General features: G+C 33.9%; 1 protein-coding gene across 1 annotated transcript in view; it reads left to right on the top strand.

Annotated features, from left to right (window-relative positions):
* Window positions 1-19911, top strand: part of LOC106884435 (E3 ubiquitin-protein ligase HERC2) — a 160411-nt gene that overhangs the window by 136639 nt on the left and 3861 nt on the right. The window contains exons 47-60 of the mRNA XM_089365383.1: window positions 1271-1469; window positions 1586-1800; window positions 2183-2360; window positions 3260-3383; window positions 4838-4967; window positions 5753-5892; window positions 6546-6641; window positions 8565-8857; window positions 9227-9310; window positions 9641-9782; window positions 10312-10506; window positions 12341-12475; window positions 12582-12741; window positions 13355-13460. Of these exons, the coding sequence (XP_089221509.1) occupies window positions 1271-1469; window positions 1586-1800; window positions 2183-2360; window positions 3260-3383; window positions 4838-4967; window positions 5753-5892; window positions 6546-6641; window positions 8565-8857; window positions 9227-9310; window positions 9641-9782; window positions 10312-10506; window positions 12341-12475; window positions 12582-12741; window positions 13355-13460 (2197 nt within the window). The remainder of the gene's footprint in view (window positions 1-1270; window positions 1470-1585; window positions 1801-2182; window positions 2361-3259; window positions 3384-4837; window positions 4968-5752; window positions 5893-6545; window positions 6642-8564; window positions 8858-9226; window positions 9311-9640; window positions 9783-10311; window positions 10507-12340; window positions 12476-12581; window positions 12742-13354; window positions 13461-19911) is intronic.

Genomic DNA, 19911 nt, shown 5'->3' with positions numbered 1-19911 from the left:
CTCCATTGAACAACAAACAAAAAAATGAATTGGTAATTCCTGAACATTAAAAGATAAATACATTATTCCTACATCCCATTGTTTGGCTCCTTGCTATTTTATCTGCCTTGAATTATTATTTAGACATTATTTCCATTAAAATTGTTACAAGAATTCATTCATTGTCTGAATTAATTTTATAATAATAATAATAATTATTATTATTATGTATATTTGAAATATTAACTCTGGTATACATTCAACTATGAAAAATTGAAACAACAAATTTGTGGCATAAAACTGGGTCATAAAAGTCCAAATTTGATATATGTTGTGATACTAATGTAACATTTAATGTTAGCTTCAAGTTAATATAAAAGTTACATATGATTTGTAGAGGACCTTGGTATGCACACACACACATAAAATGATGTCATTAATACATAACCATTTTATATCATTTTTTTAAAGACAAGACTAAAATTATAAATTGTGTGTGGGTGTGAGAAAAGAAATTTGTTTCTTTGTTCGGGATAAGAAATAAATATATTTGTTACATATGCTAATGGCAGTACTTGACCTTACATGTTATATAATAAGCAAAAAGACAATGCATAGCATTCAACCAACTAAGTGCAGACTGCCTACAGTTAAGAGCAGATATGCTTAAGCTGTGGAGACTAACTAGTAAAAAATTTTAGATTTTTGTTAATATAGCTTTTATTTCTTGAGAATTAATATATATGTGCATTCTATATTATTATTCATTTCACATGTAGACAAATGAGAGGTCTGTGTGATTGTGTGTGTGTGTATCATCATTGTTTAATGTCCTTTTTTCCATGCTGGCATAGGTTGAAAGGTTTGACAAGAACAGATGACCCAGAGGGCTTTGATAGGTTTTGTCTGCTTTGCCATGGTTTTCCCCCTCCCAGCTGAATGCTCCAATATACACATACATTATATATGTATTTAATCATTGTATTTAATCATTATATGATCTCCATGATCTGGTTCTCTGATGAGTGACAGCAACTCTTGTTTTATATGACAGATAATGAAACTGTATAACAAAACTGGGCAGTTTTACTTGGGTAGGGTTAATTAATTTTCTAAGCTAAGCAAACGCCATGGTTCAAGGATTACAATTGTATCATTGGAATTGGTAATATTTCTCAGTCTCTGATATGATAATATTCTTTGGCAGTTTACTGCAAAAATTGTCTTCTATTCATTTACTGGAAGAGCATTTAGCACTAATTCTTTTTCTAATGTATTTATATTTCTACAGACGACCAGATGATTGGACACTGTCATGGGGTGGTAGTGGACAAATTTTGGGGTGGGGCCATAATCACCGAGGCCAGCTAGGAGGTGTGGATGGTCCCAAGGTGAAGTTACCTGTCAGTTGTGAAACACTTGCAACTTTGCGACCGGTACAGCTCATTGGAGGAGAACAAACATTATTTGCTGTTACTGCTAATGGAAAGGTTGTGTATTATTACAAAACAGTTTCTCTTCTCCCTTTTTATTTTTTAATATTTTCCAGCTATTATTTATTCCCTGAATTATGAGTCTAAGCCAATGTTCTCTGTTCCATTCTTAGGTTTATGGTACTGGATATGGTGCCGGCGGTCGCTTGGGTACTGGTGGTACAGAGTCAGTCGCTACACCAACTCTTCTAGAGTACATTCAACATGCATTTATCAAGAAACTTGCTGTGAATTCTGGTGGGAAACATTGCTTGGCATTATCTGCTGAAGGAGAAGTATTTACATGGGGAGAAGGGGAAGATGGAAAATTGGGTCATGGAATCAAAATGTGAGTATCTTGGACAAGGTTTAGTACTCTTATGTTAATCTCAAAATATTCAAGTAATTCTGTTTATCAGATCTCGACATTTTTTTTCTTTTTTTTTATATATTATCAGGCAGGATCAAAATCTTTCCAAAATATTTTCACATCTCCAGCATTTTGGCCTTTCCTTTTGGATAGTTTTTTTTTTTATTCGTTTTAATTTGAAAGCTCCTTAATTTAAAGAATTTTTATAGAAATTTTGAAACCAGAATTTATTATTTCACATACACTTAAATATTTTGTGCTATTGAATGTATTGTGTACTTAGGGCTTTAATGTATGTTGGTTAAAGAGGTTTTTAAATTAGTAATTAAAATATTCAAAAGCATGATTTTTATTCTTTCAGTCCTTGTGATCGTCCAAGAATGGTAGAAGCTCTCCGTGGAAAAGAAGTTATTGATATAGCAGCAGGAGGGGCCCACAGTGCTTGCATCACAGCTAGCGGAGAACTGTATACCTGGGGCAAGGGCAGATATGGCAGATTAGGGCATGGCGATAGTGATGATCAGACCAAACCAAAGCTGGTATGGCTTTCTACTGTAAACAGATGTATCAGTGTGTGTGTGCGCATTTTATATTATATGTTATCGTGTGGTAAGAAGCTTGCTTTCCAACTACATGGTTCTGGGTTCAGTTCCACTGCATGAGCAAGTGTCTTCTATTACAGCCTCAGGCCAGCCAAAGCCTTGTGAGTGGATTTGATAGACAGAAACTGAAAGAAATCTGTTGAATATATATATGTGTGTGTGCATGTCTGTTGTCCCCCACCACCATTTGACAACCAATGTCAGTGTGTTTACATCCTTGTAACTTAGCGTTTCAGCAAAGAGATCAATGAAATGAGTATCAAGCTTTAAAAAATAAAAACTACTGAGATTGATTCATTTGACTAAAAGTTCCCCAGCATGGCTGCATTCTAATTGACTGAAACAAGTGAAAGATTAAAGATATGTATATAATTATCTGGTTATGCAGCTTGCATAGATTCTTGTAACACTCTTGTCACCTTCCAGTTCTATCTGAATTAGGATCTTGAGTTGTGACGAGTCTTTCATTATCTGATTACACAACCTTAGTGATCCTAACCATTGTTCATCTAAGAGTCCTCTGCTCAGTATCAATGTAAGAAGCACTGTTAGCTCAGTTGAGCTCTTCCATTACCTCTTCGCAATCTGCCATGCTGCAGTCCTATATCTTTGCCATATCCCTAGCAGGGTGGTTGAAGGGGTGCTATGCCTTACCAAAAAGCAACCCATAACTATGCTGGGCATGGTCGTCAGTCTGAGATATTTTCAAAATATCCACATACCGTTATATATATATATATATATATATATATATATATATCTATGTATATATATACATTCATTTGTCAAAAATATTGTACTGCTTGCTGTATGACCTACAAATGTTTTTATTACAGGTTGAAGTATTAAAAGACTATCGTGTGATAGATGTTGCATGTGGCAGTGGTGATGCACAAACATTGTGTATTACTGATGATGATAGTGTTTGGTCTTGGGGAGACGGAGACTATGGTAAACTTGGTAAGTTTCTTCTGTTCTTCATTTTTAACATCCTCTCTCCTGGTTGCTGTCATTCTCAACACATATCTACCATCACTACTGTCCCCCTTCTTTAACCCCCATTCACTATGGGTACCACTACTTACCTCTGACATCTCTGTCACTGTACATCATCTAACCATTTTCTGCTGTGTCTCTTCTTCCTGAGCCACTTCTATTCTTTCATCTTCCTCCTTCCCTTGTACTGATATTTTTGTTCTCTCTCCAACACTTCCACTTTTGTTCCGCTCACACATTTATCTCTACACCCTAACTCTAACCACCTGTCAATCTCTCACACTTTAATGAATTATCTACCCACCCTTCTTGTGTTCTCTCTTGTACTCCTCTACTTTTATCTTGAGAGTATGCTCTGACACTGCATCACTATCTTTGTCTTCTTTCCAGCTCCTGTCTCTCTTCCAAACTTTAGCCTCTCAAAACTTTGCATAAAGCTACCTCCCTCTCTACTACAACTCCACTCAGTTGAAGGATCTTTTTCATTGTCTTGCAAGTTACTTGGCAACCTTACCAGTACCTAGTGTGTTCTGTAAAGTGTTTGGCATTAGGACAGGCATCCAGCCAAAGAAACCATGCTGAAGCAGATATTGGAGCCTGTTGTGGTTCTCTGGTTTGTATGATTTATCAAACCATCCAGCCCATGCCAGCATAGAAGACAAACTTGAAATGATGATGTTTTTTACAATTTAGTACTGAAGCTTTATGTTTATAACTATAATACTTATACTTGGTATCAGAAGCAGCGACAGCACTCTACTATGTTTGGTTGTGGTGTTGATTCCACCAAATACTATGTAAGACAGAGAATTTGAACAACCTTGTCTTCTGGAAATGATTAGCTTTTGTTTCTGTTAAAATGAATTATCAACATTTGACACATAAAAGAGTCAAATTTGTTAGCTCGTTGCTCTTTTTATGTCAAATCGGTATTTATAATAAATTCAACGGATGATACAGTTAAATTACTTTAAATATTTCTGGAAGAGATAGCGAAAAAAAATCTTTTAATTGTTTGGTGGGGTTTTTCTTCTCCCACCGACTGGCTCCTGTGCTAGTGGTACGTAAAACGCACCATCCGAACGTAGTCGATGCCAGTGCCGCCTGACTAGCTCCCGTGCCAGTGACACGTAAAAAGCACACACTACACTCTCAGAGTGGTTGACATTAGGAAGGGCATCCGGCTGTAGAAACCTTGCAAGATTAGGTTGGAGCCTGGTGCAACCTACCTGCTTGCCAGTCCCCAGTCAAACCATCCAACCCATGCCAGCATTGAAAACGGACGTTAAATGATGATGACTTTTTTTTTTTTATATCTATATTTTCTGAACGGTGTTGTGTATGGAGAAAAATAATATTGACAATAAATGTATTAATAAAAAAAAGACTTAATATTTATTATTTGTTTTGATTTTTAGGTCGAGGAGGGAGTGATGGCTGCAAGGTACCTATAAAAATTGAATCTTTACAGAGCCTCGGGGTCATAAAAGTTGAATGTGGCTCCCAATTTTCTGTTGCATTAACACAATCTGGTGCTGTATACACATGGTAAATATCAGAATAGAAGCTTTGTGTTTCCATGTTAGTATAGTGGTAGTGGTTGTAATTTTCCTGGTAAGACATTAAACTGTATCTGGTAGTGAAAATCTTGATGGATAGTTTTTGGGAGTATAGAGTTATCCCATAACACTACTAGCACTAAAGAGCATACACTACGTATGCTCTTTTATGTGGCTAGCTCTTAGATATTATGTGTGTAGACATGTCCTGATGTCACACGAATCAGTCTCTCTGCCTAAATTTTAAATAGATCCTGTGCCTCATGGATAAGCCCGAGAGAGCAACAGGAAAACACTGCTGTGTCTTTGCCAAGAAAAATCGTGAATTTTGATGATGGTGTATTGTGACTGTTATTGTATCATTGACTGGTCTTGCCTAGTGTTACATAATTCCTGTTGTAATTCCTAAACTGAGTAAGCCACAAGGTTTAATGAAGAAAATGTGATGTTTCAGTTGTTCTCAGTATTTTATTGTGATGATTTAAGAAAGGAAAAAATTAACCCATATGGTATTTTAACTTTTCGCAGTGTTAAGTCTGATCTTCTACTGTTTTAGCTATAAATTTATTGAATGTTAACAATTAGCATATCTACTAATATTGTCAAAAAAACAATCTGTGTTAAATTGTCATCCTTGCCACATTCTACTTTGGTAGAATGGCCATGTTGTTGTGAAGACATGTGAAAGAGAGATAGGAAGACGTGAGTATGCTTGTGACAAAACTTGTGTGATTTATTTCACATAAATGGTAATTTTTGTATTCAATTGTTTAGGGGTAAAGGTGATTATCACAGACTTGGACATGGAACTGATGATCATGTACGGAAACCTAGACGTGTATCAGCTTTACAAGGCAAGAAAGTGATTGATATTGCTTGCGGATCACTGCATTGTGTTGCCTGCACCGATACTGGTAAGGTGTATAAGCTTTTAATTCATTTTGTTCTTCAACAAAAAGTGTTTACAAAAGTTAATAATTTATGACTAAATATCAAATGAAAATATTTCATGGTCAACAGTTCCAATTTCCTCACAATATTTGATACCTATAGGATATATCATTTCAGCTGTCTTCGAATAAAAAACTGGTTTCCCTTTAAAACCAGATAGATAGGTATTATCTTGTAACATCCAACACCTTTTTGCACTGATAGATCACAATTCAAGCAAGAAAAATACTTTTAACACATGAATGCCCTTAGAAAACTTTACAATGCTTTAACAGTAACTTTTTGCATGTTATTTTTGTAATACTGTGCATAATTTTATGGATACTCATGTGTAGCCATCAAAATCATAAATTTGCTCCAAAAGTATCAAAATGTAAAATGCTTCAGGCCAAACAATTCCGTTTATTTAATATTGATAGGATTTTGTGTTAGTTTCGTTTCTATGTGTATGATATAATTTCAATCTGTGTTTGTAAAATGCAGTCTCACTTAGCCCATTTACTGAGTCTGTGTGTAATGTATTTTCTGTGTTTACTCCATTAATAGCTCATTTGCAGTTTTTTCCTATATGTTCTAAATACTAGTCAATTTGAAAATGTTTTCTATTCATTTTCAGGTGAGGTCTATACATGGGGTGATAATGATGAAGGTCAGTTAGGAGATGGCACCACAAATGCTATCCAAAGACCCAGGCTTGTCACAGCACTTCAGGGTAAGTTTTTTTCTTTTTTATAAATGTAATTTCTACAAGAAGTTAATACATGATTAATTCAAAACTGAGAATAAATAAGCATTAAGTCTGAGACTTTAAAAAACATTGGGCTTTTTAAGAACCAATTTCTGTCACCTTAAAAGCACTTGAAGTAAATATCTAATATAATATTCTTTCAATGGCTTATAAACACCTTCCACGCTGCAAAAAGAAATTAGTTATTCAGTTAAGATAAATAATAGTCTTGTATTTTAGAACATGAAAATATAGTCATAGTGTGTACATATTAAAATTTGTCACATTCAAATCTCAATTATGAGGTAAATTTCAAAAGAATAGTTTTTTAACTCTTTTGTTACCAACCAGGCTGAAACTGGCTCTGGCTCTGTAGTACAAATGTCTTGTTTTGATAAGTTTTGAATTAAAATCTTCCACCAAACCTTAGTCACAATTTATGTTCATAACACTAGCTTAATAATAACTAAGTTATTTTACTAACTACTTTGTTATATATAAAATTAGTTGAAAGAAACACAGAGCATCTCAAAACAAAATATGGTAATGAAAGGGTTAAGGAGTTGTGTTGATGGGATTAAAATGCTTTCTTTGCAAAGAGTCATCATTTAGCATTTGTTTTCCATCCTGACATGTGTTGAATGGTTTGGAAAAGTACAAGTTATAGAGCTGTGTCAGGGCTCAATGTCAGCTTTAGCATAGTTTCTACATCTGTATGCATTTCCTAACATCACTTTACAATGTGTAGAGGGTGCTTTTTTGTGACACCAGTGAGGGAGATCGCTAAGACTTGCAAGACAAAGAAAAGAAAAGAAAAAAACTTTTTGACTGACTAGGATTATATTTGAGAGTGGGGGGGGGGGGGCTTTATACAAGGTGTTGGAGGTTAAAATACAGAAAATATGTCAAGCATTACACTTAGCATAATGTTGCATTGAAGAGCGTTTATTGGAAAGCTAAGTTAATAAGATACTGGGTGCATTTTGACATGTAAAAAGCACTTAGCCCGCTCGACGGGTTAGTTGGTGTTTGGACCTTGCCAAAACACTTAGGAGTCTGGTGTAGTCTTCTACCTGGCCAGCTCCTGTCAAACTGTCCAACCCATGCTATCATAGAAGAGAGACATTAAACAATGATGATAATGATCTCTGGCATACTCTAAAGTGATTATTCTTCCCTGACAGATACTAAACCCCAAATGTCAACCATTGACTGCATTTACTACATATGGTCTGTCATCTATTAGGATCAGTAGTTCTCAACCATTTGATTCCTATTTTATTCTGATGGACCCCCATAACCTTTTTTGATGTTTAAAAACTAGTTTTATAGATACTTCTTTCAAAATTTGTATTTTGTTTCTCACCCATTTATTTGTGTAGGTTTGCAATAGCACTTGCTAAGAGATGGGAAACATGTTTAACTATATAAAAGGTTAAAGAACCCTAGCAGTTTCTTAAATACATCTGAAGCAAAATTGTTTTCATGGACCCTTAAACTACTAACATGGATCTCTAATTTACAAATTTGCATGCATGGACACCTGCCTCCTCCAGATCTTATATGCACTCCAGTTAAGAGCCACTGGTTTAGATAATCATTTGATTTCAACAATCTACACCAATCATTTAACTGTTATTTGCTGTCAAGAAGAAAATTAATGTGCTACTAGATTATTTCACAATTTCTCTGAATTTCTGGATATAAGTTTTAAAAATTACATTATAAAGAAGAGACTATACATTGTCAATAATTGGGCAAATATGGTGTAGGACAAATATTTCACAATGTCATCACCATAATACATACTGTTTTAATTTTTGTAATATGTAAAGGTAAAATGTTTGATATTTGCTCAAGGATCATTACATTATGTTTTTAATGATAACATTTTTTTTCCAACTATAGGTACAAAAATAAACAGAGTTGCATGTGGGTCTGCACATAGTTTAGCTTGGTCTACCAACAAACCAATCAGTGCTGGGAAGTTGCCTTCAGTCATACCATTAGAATATAATCACCTCCAGTCCATTGAAATCCCTGTTCTTCGAAACAGACTTGTATTGCTTCATCACTTCTCAGATCTATTTTGTCCGTCGATACCAATGTTTGATCTCCAGGAAGGTGGATCCGAATGCAGTAGAGGAGAGGTTCTAACTAATCTAAACGCTCTTCGTGGAGTTTTAGTTTCTGCTTCAAAGGTAAACTTTTTCTTTTTTCTTTAGTGTAAAATATTGCTGTGTTACACTATCTTTGTTTTCATACCATTAATTCTTTTTTAATTAATTATGAGATATTGGTTAATTATGCATTAATGGTGGGGGAGGGGGTTATGCATATGAGCTACTCCATTGTTCGGTGTTAGCAATTTAAGTAAGTGACAAATGAATTTGTTATCTTCATAATTGGACTGCCTGCAAATTACTTCCTAAATGAAATTATATCTTTTTATTTTAGTGAAAACATGATTGTTATTTTCAGTTTCCATAATTTCTTTCTTAGATTTGTGTGTTGTTCTATCAGCAGTAACTTGAATTCAATGTCCTTTTGTAAATTTTCTTTTACTGTAGGAAGCTTCTTTCCGGAAAGTTGTGCAAGCGACAGCAGTCAGAGATCGACAACATGGACCAGTTGTAGAACTAAACAGAATTCAAGTAAGTCTGACTTTTGATAATGTTTCTTTATCAATGGAAATGTATTTTTGTTACTTCAACCTCATGTAACCACTGACCTTAGACCCCCCCCCCCTCCAGGAACTTCCATTTTTCTTTCCTGTGCCTTGGTTTAATATATAATCTATTATAAATCATCCCTATGTCCTTTCTAAAAACTCTGGTGCCATCTCTATATTAAAATCTCATGTTGTATGACTGGAGGAAAAAAATATCGATGCTATAGACATTTTAAAAAGGCATAGGTTTCAAAACTTCCTTTTTCTCCTTAAATCTATATCAGTTAATTTGAGCACATATTTATTATTATAGGTAAAAAGATCTCGAAGTCGTGGTGGGCTTGCTGGGCCTGATGGTACTAAATCAGTATTTGGACAGATGGCTGCAAAGATGAGTGTTTTTGGTCCTGATAGCTTAATGCTACCACACCGAGTATGGAAAGTTAAATTTGTTGGTAAGATTTCAATTGATATTCTTTTAAATCGTAACATTTTCATATAAACATGTCCTGAATCTATATATTTCAGATATAATGGCTGCATAATTTCTTTGAAACTTGTATAGTTTTGAAGAACATAAATTTTTATAGAACTTTCTAAAGATTGTGTTGCCCTCAGATTTGTCTTTTTTTTCAATGAAAACTCTATTTAATTCTTTCATTGCTGTATTTCTGTTGAAATTTGGTGTTTGTTTCAATTAAGTTGGAAAAGAATTTATTAACTTTTATCATTATTAACCTGGTGCTTTGAACATAATTTAACATGAAATTTTGATGGAAAGTTTTTAATTAAGATCATTAAGATAACTGGGTTTATATCATAGCACTAAGGACAATTTCATGCAGCTTGTTATCAAAATGGTTTCAGCCATAAACTACATCTTTTTTGCTGAAATATTTCTTTTCCTAGCAGGCTGTGTATTTTGTTTTTTATGTTTTATAATCTCATGTCATCTTAAAAAAACAATTCTCAATGTTATTTCAGGTGAAAGTGTCGACGATTGTGGAGGAGGATATAGTGAGTCAATTGCTGAAATGTGTGATGAACTTCAAAATGGCTCACTTTCATTACTCATTGTAACACCAAATGGCCGAGATGAGTCTGGAGCAAATCGTGACTGCTTTTTATTAAATCCAATGTTGAAATCGCCACTTCATCAAAACATGTTTAGATATTTAGGTAACCAATTTTACTAAACATTATCTTTATGTATCTAGTGACATTCTTTTAGTTTCAACACTGTTAAAATATAGGTATATATATTATAATAAGATTGTGAATGTTTTATAGCCTGGTGTTAGATATATAATTTAACAAAGCAGAAGGAAAGAAAGTATTTACATGATGCAATACAATTACTATTACACGAAACTCAACGCTCTCAATCAATGGCTCACAGTGTACTTCTTACCCGAATTGTTCACAGTACTTCATTTTATAGTATTGTGTCAGTCCATTTTTAGTCACTTGTAGGTGGACAGAATCCTTTCACAACAGTATGTAATGCATAATTTATATTAGGAATGGTTGTTTGGTTAAGTACTCTTCTAAAACATGGTTTTGGGTTTGGTCTCTTGCTGCATAATAACTTTTGACTAGTCGACATGCATGTCTGCTTGCATGTTGACCTCTGCTATGTGAGTGAAATTTGGTTGGCAGAAACGTTAGCACGCCGTGCGAAATGCTTAGCGGTATTTTGTCTACCACTGCATCCTGAATTCAAATTCCGCCAAGGTTGATTTTGCCTTTCATCCTTTCGGGGTCAATAAATTAAGTAGCAGTTATGCACTGGGGTCGATGTAATCGACTTAATCCCTTGTTTGTCCCCTCTATGTTTAGCCCCTTGTGAGCAGTAAAGAAATAAGAAACTGTAGAGGAGAGTGTCATATACACAAGAAACACACACACCGTGTGGTTGAGAAGCTTGCTTCACAATGATGTGTCCTTAGGTTCAGTCCCATTGTATGACACCTTGAGCAAGTGTCTTCTATAGTCTCAGGCCAACTAAAGCCTTGTGAGTAGATTTGGTACACAAACTGAAAAAAAGCCTGTAGGGTGTATGTGTGTCCTTGTATTATATTTGTCCCCCCTGCACTGCTTGACAATGGTGCTGGTTTGTTTGCATCCCCATAACTTAGTGGTTTGGCAAAAAGACCAATAGAATAAAGTAACAGGCTCTAAACAAGAAAAAAAAAAACTGGGGTCAGTTTGTTCAACTAAATTCTTTGAGGTGGTACCCCAGAATGATTGCTGTCCAGTAACTGAAACAAAAAATATAAACTGTGTGTGTGTTTATATCTGTGCATGTCTTCACTCCAATGCTGTTCCCTTAGCATTGTTAGTTCTTTTGTCCCACATGAAGAAGTCAGGCAGCTCAAGTCATGGAATACCTTACTCGACAAATGCGTCAGGAAAAGACTCAGCAGAGTCTCATTCCAGCTCATACCAGTAGAGAGAAAGCAGACATAATGTGATAATAGTTTTTAAATTTAGCATAAGACCTGAAATTTGTGGGGAGAAAAGATAATTAAATCAATTATAGTATTTTACTCACTGGTATTCTTTATTGACCCTTGGAAGCATGGTAGGCATTCCTGCTATAGTGAGAACAGGTTAAACATCGTCTCTGTCAGATTCCCAGTAAAGGGGTAATGAACAACACATAGAAAAAGAAGATGCGGCCGATTCTGTCCATTGGTTTGTCTGCAATCATTACTTTTGAGTTGTATATGCAACTGTATATTTTTATTTTGCTCAGGGGCCCAGATGGAGGATAAAGTTAGACATAGGCAACTGGGTCTAAGAGTGTTAAACCTTAGCAGGATTTGAACTTAGAATATAAAAAGCCAGAACAAATACTGCAAGTCATTTTGTCCACCTACAAATAATGATAATAAAGGATAGCTATTGGTATCTAGAAAATACAAAATGCATGATTAAACTTCAATTTTAGTCTGATTTGTAATTATGATAGTAGCAACAATAACTATGCATTTATATATTTACTTTCAAGGAATGCTGATGGGTATTGCAATTCGAACTGGAAGTCCACTTAGCCTTAATATAGCGGAACCTGTTTGGAAACAACTTGCAGGGATGCCTCTGACAATAAGTGATTTGACTGAGGTTGATAAAGATTTTGTTCCTGGTACGTTTACTTTTTTTTTTTTTTTTTTTGTTAATCAGACTATTAATACTTGGTAAGATATACTCTCATACACAATGCTTTTTCTTTTTACTCTGTTTTATTATAGGATTAATGTGTATCAAGGAAATGCTCAATGCAGATCTAAGAAATGCTGACATGCCATTTAGCGTCCCCAGTGCTTCTGGTCAGGAAATGCAATTATCTATGAAATATCGTATCACTCCCGAAAACAGATCAGAGTACATTAAATCAGCAATGAACTATCGGTAACGTTATAGAATAGTTTTTAATATAATCAATTCTGCTTTGTTAACCCTTCAGCATCCAGATTACTCTGTCAAATGTGATGCTTATTTATTCTCATTGTTTAGAAGTAATTGTGCATTATCATTAAGATTTTGATGATCTGGTTTCTTATAGAATCACATTGTAGGGTAAATGTGAGAGGTTGGATCTGGCCAGTTTGAACATAAAACAAGCAGAATATTATGGCCAGTTTAAATGCTAAAGGGTTAAACGAGTAGGGTATGTGCTTATAACTTTTTTTTTTCTTTTTTTTTGTGTCCACATTGAAAATTTTAACTCTTTTGTAATCATGTAAGACAACATACATGTAGGATGTATGTGTGCATCAGTATTTAGAGATTTAACTCTTTTTTTTTTGTACAGGGTGTCTCATTGATTGGATACATTCATTTGTACTTCACAAGATAGGGAGTACTCATCCAAGCTTGTTCAATCCAATTTAAAATGTGAACCATCATTACAAGACACTTGTAATAATCATTTTATTATTAAACAAAATATGTAAATTGTTAAAATATATAAGCCTCTTGTGTTATACACTTAAAGACCAGCTAGCTTCTCATTCTTAAACAGGTTGCATGAGTTTGATGACCAAATAAGATGGGTGCGAGAAGGCATGGCCAAAGTTATACCAGTACCATTATTGTCACTTTTCACTGGATTTGAGCTAGAAACTATGGTAAGTACTTTTAATTTTAAATGTACTAATTACATTGTATAGTTAATTTTGTTCAATAAAGTTAAAATACTTAATTTTTTTTTAAATGTAGAAGCTAATTATTTTAACTATCTTTCATTCATATTAAATTTTTTTTTTTTTTTGAAGTTATTACCTCAGTAGTATATTACATAATCCATTCTAGCATAGAAAAGATTTTGTAAGTAATGACTAAATGAAAACTTAGAAAATATGTTAAGTGAAATAACTTCAGTAAATTTTTATATTTGTATTTCCTATGCTGTTAATATATTCTTCATTTCAGCGTTTTTTATTTTTTTTTATTTTTTATACTTTGAAAGTGTACTCAGTTGTTCTCTAAAATGCTCGGTATAACAGCAAAAATTGCTCAGAACACAAATTTCAAATTGCAATACTGTGTTATTGCAAAAAATGTTACTCTCAAAACTGTGTTCTAAAATTTAGCATATATCAAATAAAGAGTTTAATGCAAGGAATGTTCAAAATTTTATTTTTAAATACCCTGTTTTTATTTCTAAAAAAAATACCTTTGAAAGAAGTTTACTAAAAGACATTCATTCTGTAGAAAAAGGCTTGTGTGGTGCATGTCCATAGGGATCTTGTATTGTAGAAGCTCTGATCATCAAAGTGTCTTTTTCTATTTTTAACCTTCCTGAAAAGATTCTATAGAACTGTACTTCAGTGTATAAATATGGAAGTTAAGAAAACATTTTGCATTATGGAATTACCTCATTTTGGCAAAGCTAACGGTGATGCAACCATTCTGCATTGCTAAGGTCTATAGAATTTGTATGTTTTTTATACATGATTTTATTCATTTCCATAACATTAAAGAAATTGGATCAAAGTGCCCTGTCTAAGAAACAAAGCAATACTTTTAGATCTATTTCTCAAAACACAAAGCAGATTTCCATGGTTGGTTAATATAATTCATATTTTCTGCTCAGTATCAATCAAGTGTAATTGACAAAAGATAACATTGCCTGATACTGAAAAATGAGTTGAATATATTTTAATCTCTTCATGTAGCATGCCCATATAAAGATACAACACTGGCTCCTTGTTACTTTCCATTAGTTTATACAGGGCCTATTTAACTCTGAACCAGGAGAACCAGTTCACATAACATCAGAGCATGTTCACACCCAGGTGGGTCTGTGAAATATATGTGTAAGGGCCAGCTCAACTGTGGGTCTTGTATACCTTAGCAGCTGCAAGACTATATTCTGCTACTTCACCCATAACTGGAACCTTTGTCAGTTACTACTACTCAGGAGTAGTGCTTACTGAAAGATAACTCTCTACTCTTGAAATCTTGTGTTACAACCTCACCATGTTTTGTCCAAATGAAATATATTAATAATGTTGTAGATTGATTGGATGAAAATAACTATATCCCTCTATATTTAAATATCACCAGAGTTGGCTATTTGCTTTTACCCTCCTCTACTACATAAAATAATAGAGATAGCAATTCCTTTCCTCCCTTCTAATGCCTTACAGTTGATGAATGAAAGATGTAGGGAAGGGTGACAATTAAACATTTCTTTCTACTGGATGAATGTCAAATTGTTTTCTTTGGACTAAGAAATACTATTATTTGGTTATTTCTAAATTGTTTTCTAAATGACTATTATTATTTGAAAATTTCTAAAGCATTCCTTGCCATTGCTCTTTGGTAACCAAGTGGTTACCAACTTAAAATTTGTTACCTCTAAAATGCCTCCTCCAGCATACGGTTGGGTCAGTTTTGTTTTTTCATATTGAAATATCTCTTCAGCTCATTAGTGTTAATTATTTATATTTTATATTTAAAATATTTATAATTAACATGTGCTGCATTTAAAGTTGTATACCAACTTAAAATTTGTTACCTCTAAAATGCCTCCTCCAGCATACGGTTGGGTCAGTTTTGTTTTTTCATATTGAAATATCTCTTCAGCTCATTAGTGTTAATTATTTATATTTTATATTTAAAATATTTATAATTAACATGTGCTGCATTTAAAGTTGTATACCAACTTAAAATTTGTTACCTCTAAAATGCCTTCTTTAGCATTGGTTGGGTTAGTTTCAGTTTTTTTTTTTTTTCATGTTGAAATAACTGGTATATTTTATAATTAAGACATTTATAATCAACATGTGCTGCCTTTATTTGTGAGTAATTAATTAATTTTTCCTTTATTAGAACTGTTATGGTGTAGACTATTTCTCTTCAGTAATTCAAGTTCAGGTGTTTATAATTAATATCTACAAGGGTTAAATTTATAATTCTTCTGAAAGAATTTATGGATGTAGAAAAAAAAATGAAATAAAAAAATAAACACTTAATAAATTAATAGTCATGTGTCACATAATTCTTATGTTATTGATGTTTGTGACTTGATGTTAGAAGTCATTACAAACTCAACAACCAGTTACTGCATATCTTAACAGTCGACTTGATGTTAGTCATTACAAACTCAACAACCGGTCATTCTGTATCTTAATAGTAGATTGGGCTAATTACTGAATTTGAGTCTTCAGTATCTGATCTTGTATTATAACCTCTTCTTTTAAGCCAGAACTCTAGGACACTTATTTATCTAAATGAAAGTCATTTAACTTCAAATTTGTGTGTGTGTTTTGTCATAAGACTCACACAAACAAATCTCCTGAAAAACACACTTTGAGAAAAAAAAATCCTGCAGCAGCTAGATTTTTAAATTTTTTATTTGCCTTGAATTGTTTCATCTGTGGTGATAAATGTATATTTATCCAGTGTTATTCATCTGCAGAGCATCAACAAAATAGGCAGATTCTACTTATTTTTAATCAGTCTATAGCCAATGTTTTGCCTAATATCATATACAGAAGTTTCACAATTATCTGATTGTTCCAAGTAGCAATACTGAAGATGTAAAATGGTGGTAACTGGCACTGTAAGAATTAGTAGAACTGAAATTATTTATTATTTAGCCTGAGAACAAGGATGATGGCATTGCTATTTGCTAGTAGTAGGAGAGGTGGAGTACCTAATGTCAGTGGAGTCTAAGTATGTGATACTTTCAGAAAAGAGGTTTACTTTTGGTGTAGCCTGGATAGAAGAAACAATTTAGAAGATGGGGATGAGGGATATCATCCAGAATTTTTTTTTTTTTATCTAAGTTTACTGAAGAGATTGGTTTATTACCACAACATATTTGTTGCATTCTTTAGGGAGATTTAACCAAAGGCAAGCAAAAGAGGGAGAAAAAGATGTATAAATTGCATGCACAGTCATCTGACTTAACTCCTGCAAGGCTAATCAAAACACATCCTCGGGAGAGAAGTGAGATGGCGTGCATTAGCTTTCGAAACTTCAACATGGATAATCAACTTTGAACAATTTTGTTATTCTTTTCTACTGAGTCCCTCCTTATGAGCTATGTTACTTCCCCATCACGTATCAATTAAAGCATGCAGATAGTTACTAATTAATTAGCATTCAAATATTTTTCAAACTCTTTTTAATCACTGGACATTCTGTGTATAGTAAAAGATTAGGGTTAAAATTAATTTATGCTTGTGCAAAATGGGCTAAAACTTAACAAGGAAGCCTCTATGTACTTGCCTTCCTAAAAGTAGTGATCGGATTACACCCTACCATCTTAGAAGGGAGAAAATATATTGGTCTTTGATACCTCTCCCAAAAATAAAGATGGACTGGGGGTTTTTTTTTTTTTTTTTTTTTTTTTTGGTAGAAGGTCAATATCTATGACCTTTTTTTCAGGACCGCTGTAGATGTCAATCCAGAGGCCTGGTCTTTAATGCTTTTCAGCTGAATGAACCTCACCAAAGACACAGCTGAGTTGTGGCATTAAACTAAGCACCAAATTAAATCTGTCCAATTCCAATGGCATAGTGTTTGGTTAGCTGATGCTTGCAGCTACCTGTCTTTAGCGTTGCACACTATGACTACAAGTCTACTTGCATCTAAGTAATAAACTTATGCCATTATTCTGAAGTATTTCTAGTAGGTTCTGCAATAAATACATTCATAAATTTTCTGACAGTTTAAGCATTGAGATTACTCCATCAAATGTAATATTTTTTTATTTACATTGTTTAGAATTATGGATTATCTTGTCGTTTTGAGATTTCAATGATAGCTCAAAGCTGCTAGATAATGTGGGATTGATTTAAAAGAATGTGAATAAATTAGTATTTACATTTGACAAAGTAATCTAAGTGCTAAGGTGTTGTCTTATAGCTACATAAGTCCAATTAATAATACACAAATAAGAAAAATCTATCCACCAATGCAGTGATGAGCATTCATTCTCATTGTCTGACATTTACACACACACACACACATACACACACATATATATATCTATAATAACTTTAGCCTGTGATGGGGTTGAATTAAAATTTAGATAATTAGGTACTCTCCACCCCTTACCCTGCCTTGGTACAGTTTCTATTAATTGTTCAAGCATCTTTTGCATGAATTTATGAAGAATGTCATTGGCTAGGAACAACATAGGACAATGTTACTAGCATGCACGACCATCTGACTTGTCTCCTGCTGAGCACAATCTGCATATCCTCGGGAGACAAGTGAGATGTCGTGCATTAGCTGATGAGACTACAGTCCTGATGGAATTACAAGCTGGCTTCTATTAACCCGAGGAGATGAGGCATCATCGTCATAAATAAGAATTATTGCTGTTAATGGTGGCAAGATAAAAAGAAGTTTTTGCTGTTTCTGTTTTGTATTGAACAACTGATTGATCACTTGATGTAAAAGTAAAATTTTTCTTTCAGAAAACATTGGTAATACTGGAGGAAAATGTTATTGTTCATATTAGAGAAAATATTCAGATAGACATTTTTTATCCTTTTATTTCGCAAACAATGACTTTGATTCTACTGCAATTGTCCAGCAATTCTCTTTTATGAGAGGGAGCTTTAGCCAAAGCAGAATCATTGGCTATGTAATCCAAAGTGTGTTTAAACCCACCTGTGATTGCTCCTAATTCTATGATACTTCCTGTTTTAAAGTAATCTAAATGAAAACCTTCCATCAAAATTTCATGTCACTTCATTCCAAGCTTAATAAATGAGTTATTTTGCTAAATTCTTCATCATTTTCAAAATAAATTGAAATAAAGACTAAGTCAACAGAAATATGGTTAATAAAGGGGTAGAGGTAACTTCAAGGTAGTTGGAAAAACAGCAGGGGAAAAGGTGTGCTGAAACGTTCCTATTTTTAAGGGTGTTGCAAAAGACATGGTTGGAAGCCCAACCTTCCAAGTTCTTTTACGTCATCATCATCATTTAACCTCCTCCTTCCATGCTGGCATGGGTTGGACAACTTCATAGGAGTTTTGGTGCGGTCTTTTATGGCTGGATGCCCTTCCTAGGACCAACCACTCCACAGAGTGGGGTGAGTGCTTTTTACATGGCATGATTTAGAAAAACTGAAGGCCTACTGCAATAAGTGTGAATCTGAGAGGGGAATATGTTAAATAAAATCATAATTAACTGATCCTCTTGTATTTTCTTTTACCCAAAGCCAGGAACTTTTCAGCACCCCCTTGTAAAAGACATGCTGATAATGTACAAAGACACAAGGCCAAAGGTGTGTTGACCTTCTGGACCTCTAACATGGAATTATTTTGGTTGAGGCACCATAGCGGGTGTAATTTATAGAGTTATGCATAGTTGAGACTTCAGAAGAAGCTCCGTGCTTAAATATTTATAATCGGCTCTAGGAAACTTTGGTGGTAATGAATGATGCACACTCATCTGGCAATCTATAATATATCTAATTAATTAGTAGGATACAATAGAGTTCATTAAGCCCTAATAAAATTTCATCTTAACTTTTATTAGTCTTGACGCCATAGGTATATGTATGTGGATATATGAATTGCAGAAGCTCTGATATGTATATGTCTTGTGTTAAATGAATTCAGAGACAATTGCAATAGACCATAAGGAGACATTTATTACAACTGCTAAAATTTGATATAACAAATTGGTAAGACAATTCAATTGTCAAAACATAGATTTTAAATGTTCATCAAAATGTAGATATGAATGTTAGAGAAAAACCTGAAATACAACATCACAATAATTCTGGTTCTATTCAAATGTTGGTAGGACACTAAGCATAATATCTAGGATTCTGGTTTGAAATTGGTTCAAACTGAAAACTGTAATTGAAGTCAAAATTGTTATCATGTCAAGGTCCCAGGCCACTCGTAGCAAGACTCTCCTCTCTTGGGACTTAGCGGGCCAGAAATTCTGATTTTATAACTGATAAACAGACGCTAGGCTAATCCATCATGTTAAAGACGTGGGCAGTCCAAGCAAAACTAAGTGGATCTGACCATCACCTGGTGAAGCAAAATGGGTAGTTAAAAGTAAAAAGCTACAATATGAGCAACTAAGGTTCAAGAGT

Source organism: Octopus bimaculoides, chromosome Z, assembly GCF_046866305.1.
Source record: "Octopus bimaculoides isolate indiv1 chromosome Z, ASM4686630v1, whole genome shotgun sequence".
Lineage (NCBI taxonomy): Eukaryota > Metazoa > Mollusca > Cephalopoda > Octopoda > Octopodidae > Octopus > Octopus bimaculoides.
The sequence above is the reverse complement of the archived record's forward strand: the minus strand, read 5'-3'. Positions and strand labels throughout refer to the sequence as shown.